Raw genomic sequence first — 22,812 nt, 5'->3', positions numbered from 1 at the left:
AAGGGAGAAATCTCCAGGTAGGAACAGAGCCGTGAGGACTAGGCATAAGGGCTTTTCGTGGGTTTGTTCATTTTACTAAGCCCTGCTCTGTGCTGTACTAGGTCCTAGGGATATGATGGTAGATACCACTTCATCCCGGCTCTCAGGGAACACACGGTCCAGGGTGAGAGAGGGGCAAGTGCAAGCAAATACAGTCCAGTGGGCTAAGGAAATGCACAGGCTGCTGTGGGAACATGCAGGTGGGGTGGGGTTGGGGACAGGTCTTCCTGACAAAGAACAAGCAGCCCACGCCGCACTGCCCGCTCTCCCGGGCGCCAGGCGCTGGTCTAGCAGTTCATGTGCACCGTCCCACGCAGCAGAGGTGCTGTAATTACCTTCGTTTTAAATATGAAGACGTCGAGGCTCAGAAGGCTTAGGTAACTTGCCACAGGAAACACCAGTAGTGGGAACCAGGGTTGGAACCAGGCCTCTTGGTTCTGTGGAGCCTGCCAGCTACACAACTTTCACTGGCTCCTGGGAGTGAGAAGGGGGACCCGGGTCCTGTTGGCAGGTTTCCTTCAGCATAAAACCAAGAGCAGAGCAATTACGTTTTTCTGTGCTCACCCTCACCTGTGTCTCCTTCTGTTGCCCTCCGTGGTAAGGAACTTGTCTGAGATGGAATTAAATCCAAATGTTCTCACTAGTTTGGGGTCTGGTTCAGAGAAGCATGGCCAAGTGGCTGGGAAGCAGGAGCTCCGTGCGCCCAGCTGAGGGGATCGTGCAGATTGATAACATCTTTCCTCAGCCTCCCGCTTCCGGGTGTGAAGGTAATCGCAGTAGACCCATGTTGATGTTGTTGGCACAGCGGAGGTTTCAGTTTACAAAGGCCTGCTGGGACAGTTCAGATTCATCTAAAAAAAGAACAGAAAGGACGTTATCAAACCTCATCCCGAGCCATGTTTCTGTCCAGCAGCCAGACTAGTCAGCTTACGGAATTTTGCAAATGTTTTAGATGCAGACTCACCTTTTGACAATCTGAAAGAAAAAGAGCATATGGTTCCTGTGAACTTCCTAGAACTGTATTTTCTACATGAGATACTTTTAAGTGTAATTGAATTTCATAAATATGACAATATTTGGTAACACTTGAGCATGTTTTTGTTCTGTTGTTTATAGCAGCAAAATAATCTATTCCATATCTTTTTTTTCAGAAACTTCTAGAACTCAACAACCTTCATTCTCTCATGTCTGTGGTGTCAGCATTACAAAGTGCACCCATCTTCAGGCTGACAAAAACCTGGGCTGTAAGTTAATCTTCCTAAGTCTGTTCCTTTGGTTCGGGCCGTCCTTTCTTTGGTGAAGTTCTCCATTCCTTAAGCCCCAAAAGGCTTTCTTGGTCTGCCCTTTGCCAACGACGGAGGATGACTGTGGGTTAATGAAGTGTCCCGTGGCCACTCTCTCTCCTTCAGTGACCTCAGCCCCGTTTTGGGACAGGGAAGCTCTGAGGAAGCCGGCGTGGCTGGGGACCCTTCTGGACCTGACAACATCATGTATGATGGTGGGGTCAGTGGCATGACGTCTGCCCTCCGCTTCAAACTGCCCCTGGGAAGCCTCGCAGTTGCACTGGGCTGATGGCCGTACAGCTAAGAGTTTCTTTGGAGGAACCTGTGACCCTCATGTAGGGAAAAATAATTTTTTTTTTCCTGAAGGCCATGGATAATTTCAGCTCAGAGGTGGAGTCTGATAGTTATATAATTGAGTCTGTAGGAAAGTTTTTCTGCTGTAAAAATACTTTGAAAATATCTCAGACCTCTTTATCCTCCTCAGCTTGGCACCGCGCCTGACGGGGGAAGTCATTGCTATTTCCATCCCTCATTAGCATTCACCTCCTGGCCCGCCTGATCTGGGGTCTCTCACAGCCACACAGCCCAAGCCTTTCAAGACCTGTTTATGTCCCACAGAACTGAAGGAAACTGTATGGAGTTGTCAGCTGTGCTTCCGCAACTAACTCACTTCCGAACTTCTTTCTGCCAGTCTGCGGGGCTGGGCTCTGTTTCAGATTTGGCTAGTTCAGGGGCCTTTAAAATACTTAGGGATTATGTTGTAGGTTGTCAGAAGTGAGCCTTGTTTCTTTAAATTGAAATTTTCCATAGATCAAGCCATAGCAAAGTGGAGTGAGAGGTTTTAGCCTGGAGTCAAAAGACTGGGTCTGCATTCAGGCACCGTCTGTGCAGAGTGATTCTGTGGGACTCGTCTCCTCTTATCTACTTAGGGAGGTTGGCCTGGATCTGTGGTTCTCCGTTAGTGCTTTGTGGAGCCCAGGGGTTCTTTGGAACTGACTTGGGGCCAGCAGGGGCTGGGGGAGAGGACGGAGGGCACCAAGCAGACCTCCAGAGCACGGTTTCCCGCCAGAGCAGCTCTGTTTGCATCAGTTCTATGTCCTGAGCTTCTGGGTGAACTTCAGTTGAGCAGTGGCTTTGGAGGTCAAAGCAAGTTTGGAAGCCACTGGTCTCTGTGGTTGCTGCCAGCCCTGTGATTCCCTGAGTCCATCTGAGCCATGACGCTTTTTTCAAAAGTTGCTTGGAGATTCTTTTTCAAATGAATTTTCCGTCATTTAGATGCTGCTATTGTTTCTTGGACTGCTGGGAGCTCTGTGTGGGCCCAGAAGAAGGAATGCTGAATCTCACGGTACACAGACCTTACTGTCAGTAACACAGGGACTCTCAGTGACCCCATAAGTGGCACAGTCAGTGAGGGAAGCAGGGAGTCAGCATGAGGGGCCTGCACAGAGATACCACCCACTCAGGGATGGGGAGGGCCCATCCATGGAGCTTTGGCCAGCGTTCTCCTCAGGATGCTGTGCCTTGCCCAGGATGGTGGGGCAGCATTGGGCCAGAACAACATCCAGGACTGCTCCATGTGGCTCGGCAGAGTCCTGTGCCAGGGTGGCCGGATCATCACTGCCATTGATGGGTCTTTGGTGCAATGAAGATAAATCTCCCACAGCTCCTCAGAGAGCCTGGAATGAAATATCCACCCAGGACCCGTTTGAAAGCATGAGCTTCCTCACCTAACTCCCTTTTAGGCCCCGTGGGTCAGCTGTTCTTCCTTACAGATTTGCCAGGCGCTGCTCTAAAAGCTTTCCCTATATTAACTCATTTCCTCTTTTTTAAAAAAAATTAATTTATTTATTTACTTATTTATTTGGTTGTGCCAGGTCTTAGTCACGGGGGCGGGCTCCTTAGTTGCAGCTCGCCAGCTCCTTAGTTGTGGGATGTGAACTCTTAGTTGCGGCATGTGAACTCTTAGTTGCAGCATGCATGTGGGATCTAGTTCCCTGATCACGGATCACATCCGAGCCCCCTGCATTGGGAGCGCAGAGTCTGAACCACTGTGCCACCCGGGAAGCCCCCTCATTTCCTCTTGACAGCTACCCACCATCAAGAGGAGGCACAGAGAGGTGGGATGACTTATGCAGGGTTCCCCAGCTAAGAAGCAGAGCGGGAATCAAACCGGAACAGTCTGGCTCCGGAGTCCCTGCGCTTACCTACCACACCCCACGGAGCTCAACAAGGACAGTTCCAGTGATGCCTTGTCAGTCAAAACAAGAGAGCGGGCCTGTTTATTGTTTTGTCTCCTCTATACACAGTGCTCCAACAGGAACTTTAGAGGTGAGATCAGCAGACTCCCGGTGCTGCCCCAGGCCGTTGAGCCTCTGTTCTGGCTGTGGCTGCTGTTGGCCTGGCTGCTGGCCTCTGACGTGCACCCTTCTTTTGCCATTAATATCTGGTAATAAGCTTAGCCACAGAAATGTTGCCAGAAAAGAACTGTTTTCCCTCTTCCTGCTTGTCCCTTGATCTGGGGAAGGGAAGTCAGAGGAGGGCCCCAGGGAGGGGACACACAGCCAGAGAGCCAGAGAGCTGCAGCCAGGCCTTGAAGGCTGCCTTTTGGCCACTTACTCCTTGGTTAGTCCATGGCTTCCGCTGCTCCTCTGGTTCCCTGGGATTGACCGCTGACTTTGGCATCTAGCTGGTGGGAGCCAGGGAGAGGACAGGAAGCTGCGGTTACACGTCACCGAAGGACGGGGGACCCAGGGCAACAACAACTGTTCTTCTTCTGAGAAATCTCCCATCGCCTCCTAAGGGCTGAGAGCCAGGACTGTTTCCTTGGTTACAGAGGGCCACTTAGCAAGGCAAAAGGTGGGGAGATGCAGCATCCTAGGAGATAAGAATGGCAACTGCCAAAGGCTGTGTCAGGCAGAGAGGAGGTGATACACACCGTGTGGATTCAGCATGACGTCTCCGAGGTCGTGTGTGGGGAGCTGTTTGTTCTGTGTAAACCCACCGTTCAGCCTGCTTCAGACCAGACTCTCCCCTTGCGCCCACCTGTCCTGTTAGTCCAAGGACAGTGGTTGGTGCAGAACACTTGGGAAATGGGGGGGGCCAAGCTCGCCAGCTTTCTCCTCCATCCAAATCCCCCAGCCCAGGAGAACCGACGATGCCGCTATATGCCTGACACTCTCTCTACACCTGCTGTGACAGAGCACACAGGGCATCTGCTCTGCAGTTTTGTTTACAGGTCTGCCTCCCTCTTTGATCACCTTCCGTCTTGGTGCAGACTGATTTTTTCTCCATATCCCAAATGACTGAGTTTACACTGGTCGTTTGAACTGTATATGTTTGTTGTGCTGAATTGTGTCCTTCTTTTGCTACTTCTTTTCCCAGTAATGAGATTAGCCACTGAAACGCTGCCAAAAAATTGCTGCTTCCCCTCCCCCCACTTGTCCCTTGATCTGGGACTGGTGAAATCTCATGGCCCTGCAGAGCAGGGAGGAGCAGGCCCACCAGCCGTAGCAGCCCCAAAGGTCAGAATTTTAATAGTCTTCGTTTTGCAGAGAAGGAAACTGAGGTTCCAGGAGTTGTAGTAACCTGTCTCAGATCATGGAGCTGATGAGTGCCAGAGCCGATGTGATGTAGCTTTGCCTTGATGGACACATAGTCCATGTGCTTGGCCATTTGCTGGATGACTTGTCTATGATGGAACCTGATGTTGGAATCAGGCTGGGCACAGGGCAGGGAAAAGCAGGCACACACACTGCTTGGGAAGTGGGGCTGGAGAAGTGAGGCTGGCACACAGTTCCCTGGGGACAGTGTATGACCAGCTCGCTGAATGCAGTCGCTGGGGTTGCACTGAAACCCTGGATATCTGGGAAACCTGGATGGAAGGGGGTCACAGGTGTGGGAAGAGACCTGCCGCGTGGTTTCACTACGGACGGCCTTCAGTGAGGGCCAGTTGGTCATTAGCTGGTAGGCAGGGCAGCCTGTCGGCCTGTCCATGGCTGGCTGCTGAGTACCAGCAGCTGGGTGAGCTGGGACAGGGCAGAGGCTGACCTCGCACATAGGCTCTCACATAGTAGGCCCATAATAAATGCTTGCTAGATGCACAAACAGGGAGGGAGTCACCTTCTGCTGGCCTGGAAAAACGCAGATAGGGTCTGATTTATCCCAACACTGGGCCTGCTTTGGAATATTGGCTGCCTCAAAGCCATGAGACCTAAGCAAGAAGTCCTATCGGTCAATTCTGATTTCCTGAGCACACATACTGTGTGGCTCTTATTCATTCTGCAAATCAAGTATTTATTGAACACCTCCTTGCCTGCTCCATGCCAGGACCCGAGGCTATGGTCAAGGCCCCTGTCTTCATGGACTTTTATGTTATCCAGGGGAGACGGACACGTTTTTGTGGGAGAATAAACATGTGCCTAGTCTGGCTGGTGTAAGAAGTGATCAATAAATGTTTGTTGAATGCATGAAGTCATGAACCAAGGGCTGTCAGATAGGAATAAAAGTGATGCTGGAGACCAAAACAGGAGGATGCGACAGGGACTGACTGGGTGTTCAGGGAAGGCCTGTCTGAGACCTGAGTGACAAGAGGGAGCCGGCCACGCCAAGGTGAGGGCACAGCCAGTGCAGAGGCCACGGTGGAAGAAACTCCAAGGCCGGTGTGACTGGAGCGCAGCAGGCCTGAGGGAGATTGTGAGGGTGCTGCGGACGGGCGGCGGGGCCATCTGGGAAGGGCTCAGCCCAGAGAGGAGTTAGGTTCTGTTCTGAGGGCAGTGAAGGGTTTTAAACAGGAGACAGACATGGTCTGCTTTAGAGTTGCTTTTGTTTTTTAAATTAGTGTTGCTACTATGTGAATAGCAAATTGGGATTGCATGGGGGCCAGAGTGGAAATGAGGCCGGGTTAGAGGGTTAGGGCAGAATCCAGGAGTGAGGTGATGCTGGCTGGCATCGGGGAGGTGGCAGTGGACATGGAGAGAAGGAGGCAGAAAGGGGAGGCATTCTGAAGACAGAGGTGGCAGGATTTATGCCGGATAGGATGTCGGAGATGAAGAAAGGAAGGGACTGGAGGACGATCCCTAGGTTTGGGGCCTGAGCAGCTGGCAAGAGGGTGAAAACTTTTCTCTGATTAGGGTGATCCCAAGAGGAGCCTGACTTATATAGGAGTGACCTGGGGGGTATGGAATTCCTGGTGATTTGCTCACTAATTACAGTTGTATGCTATACATCATGTGTACACACATACACACACGCACACACACACACACACACACACTCTGCTTGCTCTGGGCACTTTCCTATCATGATTTGCTCTTTCCTACTGAATTCATCCAGAGAGTTTGACTCATCTGCAGCAGCAAAGTGAAAAGTGAAGAACTTGGCAGGGAGGAAGTCACAGCCGGTGGGTCAGGCGGCCTGGTCTGCAGGGTGGTGGCCTGGAAGGGGAACCCTCCTGGGAGCAGGGCTCTCACTTCAGGCATCTGGGGGCACAGGGTCGTTGAGCAAATCTCCCAGGAAGGCAGATGTGTGGGGTTCACGTATTTTGGATTTTAGTCTTTCATGCGGGAAGCGCCTCTCCTCCCCTGTGTCTGATGTGGGCCCCAGTGGCCCCTCTAATGTTGTTGAGAAAGTGGTGACGGGCATGGGCTGCCTGTCTCAGGTGGGAGGTGAGGTGGGGGAGGGAAGGCAGAGGAAACTGACATTTGCAGCCTCCGATTACTCATCCCCCAGTCATTCCTTGGCAGCCCTGCCTGCACTGCTTCTCAGAATTATGAGTTCTGCGGATATTTGCACCTTCCTCTTCCTTGACTTTGCCACAACTTTTGTCACCCCCTTCTTGAAAACTCTCTCTTTGCTTGGCTTGGGGTTCTCCTGCTGTTCTGACAGCTGGCTCCTCCCTGACTGCTTTTGTCCCTCTTACCCACTGGCTGTACGTGTGCTGCAAGGCTCTGACCCAGCTCTCACCTTCCCCAATCCGATTCCTGTCCCATGGGGCTCTCCCCAGCTTGGAGGGCTTCATCCACGTCCTCTGTGCCCCGGTGGTGGCTGCCTCCTTGCTCTCGCCCCCGCTGTCTCTGGAGCCCCAGGCCCACGTTCCTATGCCTGCTCCCCGGAGCTCTCTTCTCCTGTGTTCCTTTGACCACTCACCCTTGGCGTGTCTGAAGTCAAAGTTTGCTTCCAGGAAGTGATCGTGAGTGCCCAGAGACTCTCTGAGCAGACTTATTTTGGACTTTGAGGTAATATGGTAGACGGGGTGATGAGGGGGAAAGCCCCTCCCTCCCAACTGCCTGCTTCAAACACACAGACATAGATAAACCAAATTAAAAATCAAGAAGCAAAGCTGAACCAGAAGCCAAGAAAGGGAAGTCACCATGTGCTAGAAATAAAGAATGCTCTCAGAGTCAGCACAGCGAGCAGAGTTCAGAGAAGGCGCTGTGTGGAGACCTTTGCAGCTGGGGGGGGGGGGCAGGGGTTCTAATGCCTGCACTTGGGGGGCTGGAATTCAGCTACTCACAGGAATCAGAGAGCCAGCAAGTATCCCTCGTCAGAAAATGTCTGTTCAGCCTGGGGGAGCCCCAAGGGAAAAAGTCCTTGTGAGAAACTGTCACCCCAGCCTGTACCTCAGGTAGCTGTTGGGTCTCAGTACACGCGACCTGAATTGGTATGGGGACCACAGGCCAAGAAATGAGGGGCAGTGTCCCTTGCAGATTAAGAGTGTGGACTCCCGGGCTCAGCCTTGGACCTGCCTCTTATGGTAAGGATTAAATGAGTAAATATATGAAAAAACGTTTAATTTTCAAATGGGCTGGCAGAGGCTGCCATCGCTGTAAGCCAGGCCCTCTGATTTATGACCTGATAACATCATCATCTTCTAGCTGGTTTCCTTGCTTCTGGTCTTACTGTCTTCCTCACACCTCCCATAGAGTGATTACCCTACGACATAGCTCTGGTGTTTTCATTTCCCTGATTAAGGACAATTTTTAGCACTCCCCCACCCTTTGCTGAGCTGGGGGTGTGTCTGTACTCACCACTCCTCCAGGACAGGATGCTCTGATGTAACCCTTTTTTTTTTTCTTTAAAAAAAAATTATTCCAGCAATTTTATTTATTTTTAAAAAATTAATTAATTGATTTTTGGCAGCATTGGGTCTTCGTTGCTGTGTGCGGGCTTTCTCTAGTTGCGGCAAATGGGGTCTACTGTTCGTTGCGTTGCGCGGGCTTCTCACTTTGGTGGCTTCTCTTGTTGTGGAGCACGGGCTCTAGGCTCACGGGCTTCAGTAGCTGTGACACGCAGGCTCAGTAGTTGTGGCGCACAGGCTTAGTTGCTCCGTGGCACGTGGGTTCTTCCCGGACCAGGGCCCGAACCTGTGTCCCCTGCATTGGCAGGCGGATTCTTAACCACTGTGCCACCAGGGAAGTCCTTCCAGCAATTTTATTGTATAATTAGTGAGCAAGTTAACATGAAATTGCACTATGAGACTTTTTTCTTTTTCTTTTTTTCTCCCCCCCACCATCTCACCGCCCTATCCCCTTTGGTAACCATGAGTATGTTTTCCATGTCAGTGAATCTGTTTCTGTTTTGTAAATAAGTTCATTTGTATCATTTTTTTAGATTCCACATATAAGTGGTATCGTATGATATTTGTCTTTCTCTGTCTGGCTTACTTAGTGTGATAATCTCTAGGTCCATCCATGTTGCTGCAACTGGCGTTATTTCATTCTTTTTATGGCTGAGTAGTATTCCATTGTATATATATACCACATCTTCTTTGTCCATTCATCTGTCGATGGACACTTAGGTTGCTTCCCTGTCTTGGCAATTGTAAGTAGTGCTTCTATGAACAGAGGGGGGTGCATGTATCTTTTCAAATTAGAGTTTTGTCCGGGTGTATGCCCAGGAGTAGGATTGCTGTATCATATGGCAACTCTATTTTTAGTTTTTTAAGGAGGCTCCATACTGTTCTCCAAAGTGGCTGCACCAGTTTACATTCCCACCAACAGTGTAGGAGGTTTCCCTTTTTCCACACCCTCTCCAGCATTTATTATTTGTAGACTTTTTTTTTTTTTTTTTTTTTTTTTGTGGTATGCGGGCCTCTCACTGTTGTGGCCTCTCCCGTTGCGGAGCACAGGCTCTGGATGCGCAAGCTCAGAGGCCATGGCTCAAGGGCCTAGCCGGTCCGCGGCATGTGGGATCTTCCCGGACCGGGGCACGAACCCGTGTCCCCTGCATCGGCAGGCGGACTCTCAACCACTGCGCCACCAGGGAAGCCCTGTAGACTTTTTAATGATGGCCATTCTGACTGGTGTGAGGTGATACCTCATAGTAGTTTTGGTTTGCATTTCTCTAATAATTAGCGATATTGAGCATCTTTTCATGTGCTTGTTGGCCATCTGTATGTCTTCTTTGGAGAAATGTCTGTTTAGGTCTTCTGTATATTTTTTGATTGCGTTGTTTGTTTTTTTGATATTAAGCTGTATGAGCTGTTTGTATATTTTGGAAATTAATCCCTTGTCAGTCACATTGTTGGCAAATATTTTCTCCCAGTCCTTTTTATTTTGTTTATGGTTTCCTTTGCTGTGCAAAAGCTTTAAGTTTAATTTGGTCCCATTTGTTTATTTTTGTTTTTATTTCCATTACTCTAGGAGATGGATCTAAAAACATATTGTGGTGATTTATGTCAAAGAGTGTTCTGCCTCTGTTTTCCTCTTGGAGTTTTATAGTATCTGGTCTTATATTTAGGTCTTTAATCCATTTTGAGTTTATTTTTGTATATGATGTTAGAGAATGTTCTAATTTCATTCTTTTACATGTAGCTGTCCAGTTTTCCCAGTACCACTTATTGAAGAGACTATCTTTTCTCCATTGTATATTCTTGCCTCCTTTGTCATAGATTAATTAATTGCCCATAAGTGTGTGGGTTTATTTCTGGGCTTTCTATCCTGTTCTGTATGTCTGTTTTGTGACAGTACTATACTCTTTTGATTACTGTAGCTTTGTAGTATAGTCTGAAGTCAGGGAGTCTGATTCCTCCAGCTTTGTTCTTCTTTCTCAAGATTGTTTTGCCTATTTGGGGTCTTCTGTGTTTCCATACAAATTAAAAAAATTTTTTGCTCTAATTCTGTGAAAAATGCCATTGGCAATTTGATAGGGGTTGCATTGAATCTGTAGATTGCCTTGGGTTGTATGGTCATTTTAACAATATTAATTCTTCCAATCCAAGAACGCGGTGTATCTTGGTCCATCTGTTTGTATTGTCTTCAGTTTCTTCCATCAGCGTCTTACAGTTTTCAGAGTACAGGTTTTTTGCCTCCTTAGGTAGAATTATTCCCAGGTATTTTATTCTTTTTGATGCATGATATAACCATTTTGCTGCTGCTCTTTTTAATCCATCATTTTAACATTCATTACACTACCTTTAGTTTTATAATAATGAATATTTTGTCAGTCTATTTTAAACTGTCATTTGAATTTTTAACCCTGGATTTCAGCGATCCCTTAGAGTTAGGGAAGATACTGAGCTTGGATGAGAGAGAGGGTTTTTGGTTTGTCTTGATGGGTGTTTTTGAGGAAAACTTGCATTTGGGAATGTGGCACTTGATGAAAGCCCTCGGGTAGGGAGATCCTTACAGAGTACAAAGGACATAGTAGAGGCATTTTGGCAATGGCAGCAAATATCAAAAGGTTTCATACCTACTTCACACCTACTTCCTGACACTAAAAAACAAACCATAAACCTTTCAGCTGTGGCCAGTGGAGCATCTGCTGCCACCAGCAACATAGCAACCCAGAACCCCAAGTCACGTGCGGAAGAGACGCAAGAGTTGGCCAGAGGAATTTCCTGTTCAAACACAGCCACAATCAGCTCATTCTTTCCCCTTTGATTAGTATTCACTGTTCATGCTTAACTACTGTGATTGGCACCCTGTTGGCAAGTTGAGTTGAAATATCTGGAATAGTAGAATAAGCAGTCAAATTGGTCATCACATGTCCACAGTATCCAGAATGACCAAGTCAAAAACATACTTTGACAGGTCAAGGTGGCCGTGTGGGAAGACGCGGAGTTAGTGTCTCCCCACAACTAGGGCACCTGCTGGCCGCTGGTGGGGGACGCTGACACCCAAGGAGATGGGAGGAACCCCAAAGTGAACCAGTAGGATGTAGGGGGACTGAGGGGGCAGTAGAAGTGGAGGCCAGATAGGATCGGCACCCCTGAGGCTGGGGAGATCAGGAGAGGCAGGCGGGAGGGGCCCTCCGGGCGAGGAGTGGGGGGCATTTGCCCTGCCCACTCGAGCTCAGGAAGCCTGCTGGGCTCCCAGGTGAGGTCCCCTGCCCTCTGAGACCAGGGGTGGGGGGCACACCTGGGCCCCTTCTGTTCCTTGAGCCTAAACCCCACCCCCACAGCCCCCAGGGCCTTTTCCAGCCCTGTGGGTCCTGAGCATTGCCCCCGCCCACCACCTAAACCTCACCCTTGCTTAAGCCCCGCCCTCCACAGTCAAGGCCTCCCCTCCTTTTTTTTTTTTTCTCTTTTCTCTCCTCCTCTTTTTTACTATTGTGGTAGTGATGTACCTTCCAGTTGTTGATTCATCTATATTTTTATTTTTCTATTTTTCCTAACATATGTTAGTTTCCTAGTCTAAGTTTATTTTTTACTTTGTTATTGCTGTGGTTTTTGCCACCCCAGGTGGCTTGCAGGATCTTGATTCACAAACCCGGGGCCGGGCCAAAGCTCCTGCGGTGGGAGCTCCAAGTCCAAACCACTGGACTAACAGAGAACCTCAGACCCCAGGGAATATTCATAGGAGTGAGGTCTCACAGAGTTCCTCATCTCAGCACCAAGACCCAGCTCTACCCAATAGCCTACAAACCCCAGTGTTAGAAGCCTCAGGCCAAACAACCAGTAAGACAAGAACACAATCCCACTCATTAAAAAAAAAAAAAAAAAAAAAAAAAGAGAGATGGCAAACAAACATGTCACAGATGAAGGATCAAGGTAAAAGCCTACAAGACCAAATAAATGGAGAGGAAATAGGCAATCTACCTGAAAAAGAATTCAGAGTAATGATAGTAAAGATGATCCAGAATCTCAGAAATAGAATGGAGGCACGGATTGAGAAAATACAAGAAATGTTTAAAAAGATCTGGAAGAACTAAAGAACAAACAAACAGAGATGAACAACACAATAACTGAAATGAAAAATACACTAGAAGGAATCAATAACAGAATAACTGAGGCAGAAGAACGAATAAGTGAGCTGGAAGACAAAATGGTGGAAATAACTGCTGAGGAGCAGAATAAAGAAAAAAAAATGAAAAGAATTGAAGACAATCTCAGAGACCTCTGGGACAACACTAAACGCACCAACATTCGAATTATAGGGGTCCCAGAAGAAGAAGAGAAAAAGGAAGGGTCTGAGAAAATATTTGAAGAGATTATAGTCGAAAACTTCCCTAACATGGGAAAGGAAATAGTCACGCAAGTCTGGGAAGCACAGAGAGTCCCATACAGGATAAACCCTAGGAAAAACACACCAAGACACATATTAATCAAACTAACAAAAATTAAATTCAAAGAAAAAATATTAAAAGGAGCAAGGGAAAAATAAAAAATAACATACAAAGGAATCCCCATAAGGTTATGAGCTGATTTTTCAGCAGAAACTCTGCAGGCCAGAAGGGAGTGGCAGGATATACTTAAAGTGATGAAAGAGAAGAACCTACAGCCAAGATTACTCTACCCAGCAAGGATCTCATTCAGATTCGATGGAGAAGTCAAAAGCTTTTCAGACAAATAAAAGCTAAGAGAATTCAGCACCACCAAACCAGCTTTACAACAAATGCTAAAGGAACTTCTCTAGACGGGAAACACAAGAGAAGGAAAAGACCCACAAAAACAAACCCAAAACAACTAAGAAAATGGTAATAGGAACATACATATCGATCATAACCTTGAATGTAAATGGATCAAATGCCCCAACCAAAAGACACAGACTGGCTGAATGGATACAAAAACAAGACCCATATATATGCTGTTTACAAGAGACCCACTTCAGACCTAGGAACACAAACAGACTGAAAGTGAAGGGATAGAGAAAAAGATATTCCATGCAAATGGAAATCAAAAGAAAGTTGGAGTAACAATACTTATATCAGATAAAATAGACTTTAAAATAAAGACTGTTACAAGAGATAAGGAGGGAAACTACATAATGATCAAAGGATCAATCCAAGAAGAAGATATAACAATTATAAAGGTTTATGCACCCAGCATAGGAGTCAATACATAAGGCAAATGCTAACAACCATGAAAGGAGAAATCATCAGTAACACAATAATAGTAGGGGACTTTAACACCCCACTTACACCAATGGACAGATCATCCAAACAGAAAATAAATAAGGAAACACAGCTTTAAATGACACAATAGACCAGACAGATCTAACTGATATTTATAGAACATTCCACCCGAAAGTGGCAGAATACACTTTCTTCTCAAAGGCAAATGGAACATTCTCCAGGATAGGTCACATCTTGGGTCACAAATCAAGCCTCGGAAAATTTAAGAAAATTGAAATCGTATCAAGCATCTTTTCTGACCACAATGCTGTGAGACTGGAAATCAATTACAGGAAAAAAAACCTAGAAAACACAAACACATGGAGGCTAAACAGTGCACTACTAAATAACCAAGAGATCACTGAAGAAATCAAAGAAGAAATATAAAAGTACACAGAAACAAATGACAATGAAAACACGATGACCTAAAACCTATGGGATGCAGCAAGAGCAGTTCTAAGAGGGAAGTTTATAGCAATACAATCTCACCTCAAGAAACAAGAAAAATCTCAAATAAACAATCTAAACCTACACTTAAAACAACTAGAGAAAGAAGAACAAAGAAAACTCAAAGTCCGTAGAAGGAAAGAAATCATAAAGATCAGAGCAGAAATAAATGAAATAGAAATGAAGAAAACAGTAGCAAAGATCAATAAAACTAAAAGCTGGTTCTTTGAGAAGATAAACCAAATTGATAAATCCTTAGCCAGACTCATCAAGAAAAAAAGGGAGAAGACGCAAATCAATAAAATTAGGAATGAAAAAGGAGAAATCACAACTGACACTGCGGAAATACAAAGGATTATAAGAGACTACTACAGACAACTATATGCCAATAGAATGGACAACCAGGAAGAAATGGACAAATTCTTGGAAAGGTACAATTTTCCAAGACTGAACTGGGAAGAATTAGAAAATATAAACAGACCTATCACAAGTAATGAAATTGAAACCATAATTAAAAATCTTCCAGGGGCTTCCCTGGTGGCGCAGTGGTTGAGAGTCTGCCTGCTGATTCAGGGGACACGGGTTCGTGCCCTGGTCCGGGAGGATCCCGCATGCTGCGGAGCGGCTGGGCCCGTGAGCCATGGCCACTGGGCCTGTGTGTCCGGAGCCTGTGCTCTGCAACGGGAGAGGCTACAACAGTGAGAGGCCCGCGGACCGCAAAAAAAAAAAAAAAAAAAAAAAAAAAAAATCTTCCAGCAAACAAAAGTCCAGGACCAGATGGCTTCACAGACAAACTCTATCAAACATTTAGAGAAGAGCTAGCACCCATCCTTCTCAAACTCTTCCAAAAAATTGCAGAGGGAGAAACACTCCCAAATTCATTCTACAAAGCCATCATCGCCCTGATACCCAAACCAGAAAAAGATATCACAAAAAAAGAAAATTATAGACCAATATCCCTGAAAAATATAGATGCAAAAATCCTGAACAACATACTAGCAAACAGAATCCAACAGCACATTAAAAGGATCATACACCATGATCAAGTGGGGTTTATCCCAGGGATGCAAGGATTCTTCAGTATATGCAAATCAATCAATGTGATACACCATATGGACAAATTGAAGAAGAAAAACCATATGATCATCTCAGTAGATGCAGAAAAAGCTTTTGACAAAAATCAACACCCATTTATGATAAAAACTCTCCAGAAAATGGGCACAGAGGGAACCTACCTCAACATAATAAAGGCCATAGATGACAGACCCACAGCAATCATCGTACTCAGTGGTGAAAAACTGAAAGCATTTCCACTAAGATCAGGAACAAGACAAGGATGTCCACTCTCGCCACTCTTATTCAACATAGTTTTGGAAGTCCTAGCCACAGCAATCAGAGAAGAAAAAGAAATAAAAGGAATACAAATTGGAAAAGGAAAAGGAAAACTGTCACTGTTTGCTGTTGACATGATACTATACATAGAAAATCCTAAAGATGCCACCAGAAAACTACTAGAACTAATCAGTGAATTTGGTAAGGTTGCAGGATACAAAATTAATGCACAGAAATCTCTGGCACTCCTATACACCAACAGCAAAAAATCAGAAAGAGAAATTAAGGAGACACTCCCATTTACCACTGCAACAAAAAAGAATAAAATACCTAGGAATAAACCTGCCTAAGGAGGTGAAAGACTTGTACTCAGAAAACTATAAGACACTGATGAAAGAAATCAAAGATGACATAAACAGATGGAGAAATATACCATGTTCTTGGATTGGAAGAATGAATATTGTGAAAATGACTATACTACCCAAAGCAATCTACAGATTCAGTGCAATCCCTATTAAACTACCAATGGCATTCTTCACAGAATTAGAACAAAAAATTTTACAATTCGTATGGAAACACAAAAGACCCCAAATAGCCAAAGCAATCCTGAGAAAGAAAAATGGACCTGGAGGAATCAGGCTCCCTGACTTCAAACTGTACCACAAAGCTACAGTAATCAAGACGGTATGGTGGTACTGGAACAAAAACAGAAATATAGATCAATGGTACAAGGTAGAATGCCCAGAGATAAACCCACACACAAATGGGTACCTAATTTACGACAAAGGAGGCAAGGACATACAATGGAGAAAAGACAGCCTCTTCAATAAGTGGTGCTGGGGAAATTGGACAGCTACATGTAAAAGAATGAAATTAGAATACTCCCTAACACCATACACAAAAATAAACTCCAAATGGATTAAAGACTTAAATGTAACACCAGGCACTATAAAACTCTTAGAGGAAAACATAGGAAAAACACTCTTTGACATAAACCACAGCAAGATTTTTTTGAGCCACCTCCTAGAGTAACGGAAATAAAAACAGAAATAAACAAATGGGACTTAATTAAACTTAAAAGCTTTTTCACAGCAAAGGATACCATAAACAAGATAAAAAGACAACCCTCAGAATGGGAGAAAATATTTGCCAATGAAACAACAAAGGATTAATCTCCAAAATATACAAACAGCTCATGGAGCTCAATATCAAAAAAACCAAACAATCCAGTTAAAAAATGGGCGGAAGACCTAAATAGACATTTCACCAAGGAAGACATACAGATGGCCAAGAGGCACATGAAAAGATGCTCAACATCACTAATTGTTAGAGAAATGCAAGTCAAAACTACAATGAGGTATCACCTCACCCCAGTTAGAATGGCCATTATCAAAAAATCTAGAAACAATAAATGCTAGAAAGGGTGTGGTGAAAGGGAACCCTCCTGCACTGTTGGTGGGAATGTAAATTGATACAACCACTATGGAAAACGGTATGGAGGCTCCTTTAAAAACTAAAAATAGAACTACTGTATGACCCAGCAATCCCACTCCTGGGCATATACCCTGAGAAAACCATAAATCAAAAAGACACATGCACCCCAGTGTTCATTGCAGCACTGTTTACAATAGCCAGGACATGGAAGCAACCTAAGTGTCCGTCAACAGATGAATGGATAAAGAAGATGTGGCACATATGTACAATGGAATATTACTCAGCCATAAAAAGAAACAAAATTGAGTTATCTGTAGTGAGGTGGATGGACCTAGAATCTGTCATACAGAGTGAAGTAAGTCAGAAAGAGAAAAACAAATACTGTATGCGAACGCATATATATGGAATCTAAAAAAAAAAAAAAAGAAAAAGATACTGATGAACCTAGTTGCAAGGTAGGAATAAAGAGGTAGACATAGAAAATGGACTTGAGGACATGGGGTGGGAGGGAGAAGCTGGGGCGAAGTGAGAGTAGCATCGACATATATACACTACCGAATGTAAAATAGTTGGCTGGTGGGAAGCAGCAGCGTAGCAAGGAGATCGGCTGGGTGCTTTGTGATGCCCTAGAGGGGTGGGATAGGGAGGATGGAAGAGAGGCTCAAGAGGGAGAGGATATGGGGACATGTGTATGCATATGGCTGATTTGCTTTGTGCGCAACAGAAACTAACACAGTGTTGTGAAGCAAGTATACTCCAATAAACATCTATTTAAAAAAAAAAACAAACTTTGCCAAATGGGGAGTTTCCATCTCTCTCTCACCTTCCAGCCTTGTACAAGGCAACACTTGCCTGCATTTCTGCCAAACTGCTGCTCCCTTAAGCATCCCTGTGTGTTCCTACCTCCAGGCCACTGCTTGGGCATTCTTTTACTTCTGGAGCCTCTCCAGCCCCATTTCTGCTGGTTGAAATCCTTCAAGACTCGTTTCTATGACCACCTCTTCCTGGTTCCTCCTTCCCATAATGGAGTTTGTTCTCTCCTTCCAGAGCACTCTCATAGTGTTTCTGACCCTTCCTTGCCTTAGCCAGCCTTTCCCATGGCTCAACCAGGTTGAACAAATTGGGGTGTACACTGGGTACCTGGCTCCTCACCCACACAGACCAACTCTGGACCCAGGATGGGCCCTTGGCAAACTTCCATTCAAGGACCAATCACATCCTCCTGGCCCTACTCTTGGGGCTTTGTAGGAATGTCTCCTGGGGTTGCCATGGCATATTTTCTTTTTTAATTAGCAAAATTATTGGAAATACATGATTAAAATTGTCCTACAAGATTATGCATTGTGTATGTATGTATGCATGTGAATGTATGTATGTGTATATGTGTATGTGCATATAAACTGTTAATAATTTTTTAAAAGATAAAATCATGACTCATATAAGTGTAAATGAATACTTGTCAAATATTTTATTTAACTCATTAATTAGTATGAGAACCAGTAAACTATTACAACTGTATTCCAAGAGAACTGAGACTAGTGCACTTGTATGGTCAGGTAAAGAAGGCTGACATAATCTTTAAAATGGATAGAAAACTAGTCAGTTTTCCCAGGGTGAGGATCAGTGGGATTCCATGAGACATCATATGCCTTTATATGGGCTGGAATTATTTGCCTTACTACATTTTCTACAGGTTAACATCTATCTGTACAGAGTTTAAAATAGCCTTAGTCAAAGACAGATATGGACAGCTAGCCAGGAGACTTACTAAATTTCAAAGTCATAGTTTTCTCTTATGTTACTTATAACAGTCTCCATTGCATCTAATATTTTACATTAGATATATGACTTTGTAGTTTATTTTTCAGAAACCAATAGTTTGTATCTAAAGAGGTAAAAATTACTTTTTTTAAAGCACCCTAGTTTCATTCCATACTCAGTCTGTTGAATCCATTGGTCCATAGATTATCCGCAGCACTAAAAATTCTTTCCATACCAACAGTAGACACTGGAATTAAAATAGAATTTTGAGCCAGTTTTAACATATTTGAAGCAACAGGTTCTTCATTGAAAAGCGGCGTTTCCACGTATCAAGAAATGTTATTTTGTTGAAAAACATTTCCACGTATCAAGAAATGTTATTCTCTCAAGGCAAGGGAACAAGATACCAACGTCCTCATAAAGTAGATTTGGAGGGCCTTATTTTTTTCTTCTATGGAGACAGCTTCCTGTTTTGAACTATTTACCAGAAGAAGGGAATTTTTCATCATTAGTCAAGTATGAGTGCCACAAACAGGCTCTCAGAGCATGATAAGGGAAATTTCCAAGAGCAACCTGCTTCTTCAGGTATTTGACCAAGATTTGTGATCTTCGTGACATTTGACCCTGTGGTTTGAGTTCCATTTATCCCTTGCAGCTGATACTTGCCACCATGAAAATTATTTAAAATCAATATTCAAGGCTTTTATTTTTACCGTGTAATTTTAGTTCACTTTGCATATGTGGTTTTGCCCCTTTCTCAATCCTAATGTATATTTTTGCATTTTGCCTTACTTAATAGAGATTTTTACCTGTTTTATTGTGATTTTTATAAAATTTAGTTATTGGGTTTAGTTATCATGTCTATAGGTTTTGTGTTTAGTTTTATATATATATATATTTTAAAACATAATTCCTAATTTTATCTATTAATCAATTTCTCCTACTCCCCCCCCACCCCAGTTTTCCTAGTTTCTTGAGTTGAATGTTAAGTTCATTTATATTCTTATTGTTTAATTATATAAGAGTTAAAAACCATGCGTTTTTCCTCTCAGTACAGTTTTGGCCTCATCACATAGTTTAACGTATAGTGATCTATACGTTCTGTATGTTTATGGTTTGTAAATAGTCCATTACCTTGGCTTTTATTTCTTCTTTACCCAAGAATTATTGGATTGTTCAAAAATTTCCAAGGAGTTGAATTTTTAAATTGTCATTGTGAGTTTTCTTATTTTTTTGTTCAGCAGATCTTTAGGCAGTGTTTTCTCTGTGTCAGGAACCATACCAGTTGCAGGGAATAGTGGAGTGAATACAACCAGCCTGGTCACCGCCTTCATGGGAGTCTTCATTTGCTGAGGGACCACAGATATAATCCTACAGATCATCACAATCATAATAAATATCATGGAAGGGAAATCTCAGGGTGGCCCAATACTTCTAAACTTTACTAGAAGTGAAGTTGCCTGTTGTATTTAGTGAACTTTTCCTTAATCTTATTTCCTTACCTCTTTTCCTGAACATGAATGCTTTTAGTATCTGTTTGACTTAGGTAGGCAGATAATTTGTTTTCTTGCATGTAGTTCTGATGGTTTCTTCCTGAGGCTTCCTGTAAACTCTAAAATCTAAAGGACCCTCAATTCACATGAGGTTTTCAGTTTATGGCTCTACTTGTAATAAAAGTTTAAAATATGTACAAGTAAATGCCGTTATATTTTGAATAAACAAATCCTATATTTAAAAAATTACATCTTAAAAGAATTTTCTCAGCATAATACATGCACATGATTTTAAACATCACTAAGTACTGAAAGTCTCAGTGAAACCACTAACACTCATCGCCCTGTCTCTCCATACCCCATTCGTTCCCCCAGAGGCAGACACTCAGAGTTATTTAGTGGTTTCTTCTGGTCATTTCTGCCACGTTTCCATCAATGAGTTTTTGCTATAATTTCTTGATCCACTCACTTTAGACAGTATGTGGTGACTTCTTTGTATGATGGATGTTGGTTTAGTTTTCCTGAACCACCTTTCCTCATTCTTCAAAAACACTCATGTTACTATGGTTAAATCCCTTTCACTAAATGAGTATTCATGTTTTAATTATTAGGAATGTGCAACTATGGTTCTCTGTATAGTCAAGTAGTTAACTACGAATACCATGTCTTTTCTGGAATACTCTTTTGTTTCCCCGGCATTTCTAAATCTCTCTTTTTTTTTTTAAATTAATTTACTTATTTTTGGCTGCATTGGGTCTTCGTTGCTGCATGTGGGCTTTCTCTAGTTGCAGAGAGTGGGGTCTCCTCTTCGTTGCGGTGCGCGGGCTTCTCACTGCAGTGGCTTGTCTTGTTGCAGAGCATGGGCTCTAGGCACGTGGGCTTCAGTAGTTGTGGCTTGCGGGCTCTAGAGCACAGGCTCAGTAGTTGTGGCGCACGGTCTTAGTTGCTCTGCGGCATGTGGGATCTTCCCAGACCAGGGTTTGAACCCGTGTCCCTTGCATTGGCAGGCGTATTCTTAACCACTGCGCTACTGGGGAAGTCCCTCTAAATCTCTTTTAAGGAAAAATTCTTACTCTAGCTACCACTTATCTACCAGATATTTTATATGTATATGTAAATACACACATAAACATATATAATATTATATAATATCTTATCAGAGTTTTATATATTGTATATAAAATCTTTATTTAATTTAATTTTATTTTTATTATACATAATAAATATATCCATCCCCCCCACAAACGTGCTGTTCTGTCAGGTTTTCTATCAAGACTTCTCTTTCTCTGGAGACATCTCTTCTGGGCTTGATAGATGTAGACCAGTCATTCTTGAGTCTTGCTGTTCATCTGTCATCTCCCTTTACTACTGATGGACTGGGTCCACTGTTTCCTAGATCCCATATCTTCCTGGACTTGGTTTATTCTTTTCATTTTGCTGGGGGAAGTTCTCAAGTAGTGTTCAAATGCTTGCATGGGAGATAGATGTTCTGAGCTTTTTTCATGTCTTCTAGCATCCTGTGCATTCCTTTTGAAGAATCTGATGCCATCCTGGACCTCGCTTGTGGGCACAGAATGGAGCAGATGAGTGTAGTCAACCAGTCCCGGCCCTTCTGAACGTGTGTGTGAGTGTGTGTGGGCAGGGATAGAGGGGGGGTAGGAAGTATGTGTGTAGAGAAAAGGTTAACAGAAAGAGGTGTGGCCTGGAGGAGCCTGGTTTTAAATTTAGGAAGCGTGCAAATGTGGCTGCCTTTGGTGGTCTGACTCCACCAAAGAACCCCAGTTGTTGGTTTGAGGTCAATCTGCAGGGTGATTTTTAGGGATATCCTCCAGGGCTCGAATCATGTTGGCCTGGTCATGTCTATGTCAGGACACAGATGTCCTGCTGATCAGCTCTGTGGTGCCATGCATAGAGGCACCTGACAGGCTAGGCAGATAGGCCAAACATGCCAGGGGACAAGGGCAGTCCCTCAGCTGGGTCCAGAGGCCCAGTGGAGGGAGCACTGGGCACCAGTATGGCTCAGCTGCAGTGTGTGTGAGGATAACATAGGGATTTGTTTGACTGCTGGACGAACATGGGTGACTGCCAAAGGATTCGGTGGGGTTCTAGGTTTCATTAATAAAGAGATGACCTGCCAGCCAAGGGGGTGAGGGGCCTGCTCAACTTTACAATGGGACAATTCACAACTAGAGTATCTGGTTCTCATCTGGGTATAAGTAGTTCATTTAGTGAATTACTTGTCCTTAAATGTTCATTTCAAATGCCTCTCTCTATACAGCTTTCCTTGATGCTTCCCTCGCCCATAATTTACTTGTTGTTTGTCTGGGTTCTTGGTCTCTATTTACTTACTTACCATCTTGCTATAATATACATTTTTCTCCTCTATTGAATCAAGTTCCCCAAGGTTACTCTGACAAGTCACTTAATCCTTGTGATTATGAACCTGAAATAGTGGCAATAACCCCGGCTCCATTTTCGCCCCTGGGCTTTGTTTGTAAAGATCAGATGCATTGTATGTTATGGTGCTTTACAAACAGCAAATGGGAGATGGTGTGATTTCCTGTCCATTTGTTAATATGATGAATAACAGCCTTAAATTAGCAAGCCAGTTAAGCAGCCGTCATCCCAAGCATCTGTGTAGCATCCCCACCCTGATGTGTCCTGAATTTCTCAATGGAAAAAAAAAAAAAAAC

General features: G+C 44.2%; 1 protein-coding gene across 8 annotated transcripts in view; it reads left to right on the top strand.

Annotated features, from left to right (window-relative positions):
* The window catches only part of RALGPS1 (Ral GEF with PH domain and SH3 binding motif 1), a 289,045-nt gene that overhangs the window by 115,267 nt on the left and 150,966 nt on the right, over positions 1-22,812 (top strand). For all 8 annotated transcript variants that reach the window (XM_082622855.1, XM_082622854.1, XM_082622858.1 and 5 more), the window contains one exon: positions 1,191-1,283. In XM_082622855.1, coding sequence (XP_082478981.1) covers positions 1,191-1,283 — 93 coding nt within the window. The remainder of the gene's footprint in view (positions 1-1,190; positions 1,284-22,812) is intronic.

This window comes from Mesoplodon mirus (genome assembly GCF_964341445.2).
Source record: "Mesoplodon mirus genome assembly, chromosome: 1".
Taxonomy (NCBI): Eukaryota; Metazoa; Chordata; class Mammalia; order Artiodactyla; family Ziphiidae; genus Mesoplodon; species Mesoplodon mirus.
Note: the sequence above shows the minus strand (reverse complement) of the source record. Positions and strands in the feature narration are given on the sequence as shown.